Source organism: Penaeus japonicus, unplaced genomic scaffold (genome assembly GCF_977035675.1).
Source record: "Penaeus japonicus unplaced genomic scaffold, GWHDUDI00000001_assembly GWHDUDI00000004, whole genome shotgun sequence".
Taxonomy (NCBI): domain Eukaryota; kingdom Metazoa; phylum Arthropoda; class Malacostraca; order Decapoda; family Penaeidae; genus Penaeus; species Penaeus japonicus.
In genome coordinates this window covers 21911793-21916792 of record NW_028234406.1, presented here as the reverse complement: position 1 = coordinate 21916792, position 5000 = coordinate 21911793, and the positions used below count along the sequence as shown (strand labels likewise).

Genomic DNA, 5000 nt, shown 5'->3' with positions numbered 1-5000 from the left:
TACATATTTGTAATTATTCAAACGAATGAGATTATCTATTATGTTTACGTAAACTACATCATACAAGTGTTATAGCTAACTCTCCGATTTCTTCTGGAAAACATCAGAACCGTATACATTATTACTCTCATATGCTAACCACTAGCCGCAAACACAGCATTGTCACGACCACCCAAAGATAGAAAGAATGAGAAAGAGAGAATCGAGAGAGAAAGAAAGATATATATATATATATATATATATATATATATATATATATATATATATTATATATATATATATATATTTATATATTTATATTATATATATATAGAGAGAGAGAGAGAGAGAGAGAGAGAGAGAGAGAGAGAGAGAGGAGAGAGAGAGAGAGAGAGAGAGAGAGAGAGAGGAGGAGAGAGAGAGAGAGAGAGAGAGAGAGAGAGAGAGAGAGAGAGAGAGAGAGAGAGAGAGGAGAGAGAGAGAGGAAAGAGAAGAGAGAGAGAAGAAAGAGGAGAGGGAGAGAGGAGACAGGAGAGAGAGAGAAGAGAGAGGAAGGAGAGGAGAGAGGGAGGGAGAGAGAAAGGAGAGAGGGAGGGAGAAAGGAGAGAGGGAGGGAGAGAGAAAGGAGAGAGAGAGAGAGAGAGAGAGAGAGAGAGAGAGAGAGAGAGAGAGAGAGAGAAAAAGAAAGAAGAGAGAGAGAGAAAAAGAGAAGAGAGAGAGAGAGAGAGAGAGAGAGAGAGAGAGAGAGAGAGAGAGAGAGAGAGAGAGAGAGAGAGAGAGAGAGAGAGAGAAAGATAGATAGATAAAGAGAGAGAGAGAGCCTATCCCTCCGAGACAATGGGTGTGAATTATTCTTATGAGAATATTTTCCCTTCAACCGATCCCTTAAGCTATCCATCAAATTACAAACGTGAATCGACCCTCGTGAACAAGTATGAGATCGTGTGAGCGTATAAACGTCCTTTCACAAAATCACATCTTTCCATCATCTTAATCCCATCCTTAATATCCTTAATAATATCCATCATGCCATAAGCACATCTTCCTCAATAATAGTATGGCCATTATCACCTCCATTTACCTTGATGAGACTCACACCATTACTCTCAATACTAATAAAGAGGTTTCACCACACCCTGGGAAAGTATGCTATGTCATCAAGGTGTGGTGACTCGTAGTGGTGAGTGGTGTTACCAAAACGGGTGTGCCTCTTTTTAGGTCTTCATGTGACATCCCTACTCCCCCCCTTCACCCCCGTCCCTGGTCCCTCACGGGTAGCTGTGGTAATATTGCGGTCATTTTTGAGGTCAAATGTGTGTGTGTGTGTGTGTATGTATGTGTGTGTTTCATTAAAGTGTATTCCACATGTTTTGTCTTTTCTTCAGCAATAACGTTAACTTCATCGTTTAATTTCTAACTATATATATATATATATATATATATATATATATATATATATATATATATATATTTATATATACATTTATATATATATATATATAATATATATATATATATATATATATATATATATATATATATATCAAGAAGTCACCGAGTTATAAATAGAACCACAACCTAAATACCGAGAACACAAACAACAGCAACGAAACGACAGCCCAAACACCTGTCTCCCATAAAAAACGACCAGCAATGACTTACCCTGACGCCATCAGCCGAGGTCAACGCCGCCACGACCAGCAGCAGCAAGGTCGTGCCCCTCCATACCACTTCGATGTTCCTCATGTCTGCTCAGGTCGTTCGCTATCTGGAGGGGAAAATAGGGGAAGGAAAGGGGGTTAGAAAGTGGTAATAAAGCGCGGTGATGATGATGATGATGATGGTGTGGCGGGAGGTATAGGGGGATGGCGGGGTGGTTGGTGGGGGGAGGAGTTGGGAATTGAGGTGTGTGTGTATATATGTATTTGTGCATATGTCTCTCTCTCTCTCTCTCTCTCTCTCTCTATTTCTATCTCTCTCTCTTTCCCTCTCTCTCTCTCTCTCTCTCTCTCTCTCTCTCTCTCTTTCTATCTCTCTCTCTTTCCCTCTTTCTCTCTTTCTCTCTCTCTCTCTCACACACACATATGTATATGTATATGTATATATATAAACATATATATATATACACATACATACATACATACATATATATATATATATATATATATATATATATATATATACATATATATATATATATATATATATATATATATATATATATATATATATATATATATATATATATAGGGATATAGGGATTATGAGATAAATACACAGTACGCAGGTCGATAAATACATCAGTATATATACAAAAGTAGAGACAAACAACCTGACAAACGGTTAGTCAGATGTATAAACAGATAGACAGACAGACAGAAAGAGAGAGAGCGAGAGAGCGAGAGCGAGAGAGAGAGAGAGAGAGAGAGAGAGAGAGAGAGAGAGAGAGAGAGAGAGAGAGAGAGAGAGAGAGAGAGAGAGAGAGAGAGAGAGAGAGAGAGAGAGAGAGATTATGAGAGAAGGAGAAAAAAGAGTAGATAAAGATAGATAGATAAAAAGAAGAGAGAGAAGAAGAAGAAGGAGAGAGAGAGAGAGAGAGAGAGAGAGAGAGAGAGAGAGAGCAAGAGAGAGAGAGAGAGAGAGAGAGAGAGAGAGAGAGAGAGAGGGGAGGAGAAGAGCGAGAGAGAGAGAGAGAGAGAGAGAGAGAGAGAGAGAGAGAGAGAGAGAGAGAGAGAGAGAGAGAGAGAGAGAGAGAGAGAGAGAGAGAGAGAGAGAGAGAGAAGGAACATTATATAAGCGTGACCTCCCTCTCCCCTCCCTCTAACCCCCTTCCCCCACCTATAAGCCACGCCCACCGACCCAACCCACACCTCAGGGTTGCTTCGTTAAGCCTTGTTGAAATATAAATGAGAAATGAAATTCCTATGATATCAGAAAGACATGAACGACATCTTAATCGTTAATTTCTTTGAGCTTTTGAAATATAAAGGCCTGATTGACAGTAATAGAACGTTATTTCGCTTGCAATATGTAATCATCTTATCAAGTTGAAGGACGAATTATTTTCACATCTTTATTTGCAACAGAGTGATTGAGAGTTGACCTAATTCTGTCTAAAACACGTTTACTTATTTTCTAAAATGCGTTCACTTATTTTCTAAAACGCGTTCACTACTGCCTAAAACGTATGCTCATGTTAATGGTGGTAATAATAATGAGATGACAAATACTAGTGACGATAATGATGATGAGGATTATAGTAAAGCTCCCCCCATCCCCCCACTCTCATATTTCTTTCCTTTGAACACATTTCTGCCACGTGTCTCAGTTAAATTTCGAGAAATTCATAACCCCGCGACCCACCGCCTCTGAATGCTCTCCCAGCCACACTTAATTCACCTCAGTGACGCCGCTGGGATTTGATGATAAAAACAAAATGTGATAAAACATCACTAATGATAATCGATGCTACTACTACCTGAAAATAATGTTGGTGCAAAGGGAGATAACGATAATGAATAATAATAATAATAATATAGTACTCTTAGGAACAATGATAATTCCGATACAATACAACAATAATAACAATCAGAAAGGATGAAAAATAAACATGAATGTCAAAATAAACAAATGAACACCACAAGTCATAAGTAAAAATATTAATCAAAAGTAACTCGAAGGCTTATGCAACTGATACTTACAACACGCTCATGTTGCAATGAAAATCAAAAGCTTTATAGCAAAAGATAATGCGATTTGATAAGCAAGAAATGAAACAAGTTAATGGTACAATTAGAGCAATGGTATTATCTGATATGTAATCGTGCACCGTTGCAGGATTCACCAGGGATGTGAATGCAGGGAGGAGCGTAATTGGTAACAGAACAAGAAACATAAGAAAAAAAAGAGAAAGAGAAAGAGATTTAATGAAGATTTAAGAGATCAGTAATTAGACTTGTGTGGGATAAATATAGATTGCAAGACAGACTGCAATTCAGAATCGACAGAAGGATGGTAGGCTTTGCAAATGATAGGGACAAGAAAGAGAGAGGAGGGAAGGAGGCAAGAATGAGGGTGGGAGGGAAGGAAGGAGGGAGGGAGAGCGGGAACGAGGATAGAAGAGAGAGAGAGAAAGAGAGAGAGAGAGAGAGAGAGAGAGAGAGAGAGAGAGAGAGAGAGAGAGAGAGAGAGAGAGAGAGAGAGAGAGAGAGAGGAGGAGAGAGAGAGAGAGAGAGAGAGAGAGAGAGAGAGAGAGGAGGAGAGAGAGAGAGAGAGAGAAGAGAGAGAGAGAGAAGAAGAGAGAGAGAGAGAGAGAGAGAGAGAGAGAGAGAGAGAGGAGAGAGAGAGAGAGAGAGAGAGAGAGAGAGAGAGAGAGAGAGAGAGAGAGAGAGAGAGAGAGAGAGAGAGAGAGGAGAGAGAGAGAGAGAGAGAGGAGAGAGAGAGAGAGAGAGAGGAGAGAGAGAGAGAGAGAGGAGAGAGAGAGAGAGAGAGAGAGAGAGAGAGAGAGAGGAGAGAGAGAGAGGAGAGAGAGAGAGAGAGAGAGAGAGAGAGAGAGAGAGAGAGAAAGAAAGAGAGAGAGAGAGAGAGAGAGAGAGAGAGAGAGAGAGAGAGAGAAGGAAAGAGTAATAAATGGAGAGAGAAAAGAAAAAAGGAAAAAAAGAGAAGTAGAATACTCGAAAGAATAAATAAACCGAGAAAACAAGTAATAAGCAAACTGGTACACAATTCACAGGCGTTGCAGCAAAAGCCACAATGCACAAAGACTCCATATTTCTCAAGGCAAGATTGTCGAGAGGAAATTAACCGAGATTAAAACCGCTTGCCTTCTAGGCAAAAAGGGCAAACAGATGCCAGAATCTTTATCGTATGAAGGTAAAATATCTTTTCTTTTTCTCTTTCATTTTTTTTCTCTCTCGCTTTTATTACCGCTGGCCAATAACTGTTTCAGAAAAAAAAGAAATAAATTCTTTCTCTATTTGTAATACTAATTTCTTGTTTGTTCATAAAAATGAAATCGAGTG

At 39.2% G+C, this 5000-nt stretch overlaps 1 protein-coding gene across 1 annotated transcript in view; it reads right to left on the bottom strand.

The window, feature by feature from the left end:
• The window catches only part of LOC122261573 (uncharacterized), a 39998-nt gene that overhangs the window by 32888 nt on the left and 2110 nt on the right, over window positions 1–5000 (bottom strand). Inside the window, exon 2 of the mRNA XM_086536328.1 lies at window positions 1642–1747. Coding sequence (XP_086392454.1) covers window positions 1642–1725 — 84 coding nt within the window. The 5' untranslated portion in view covers window positions 1726–1747. The remainder of the gene's footprint in view (window positions 1–1641; window positions 1748–5000) is intronic.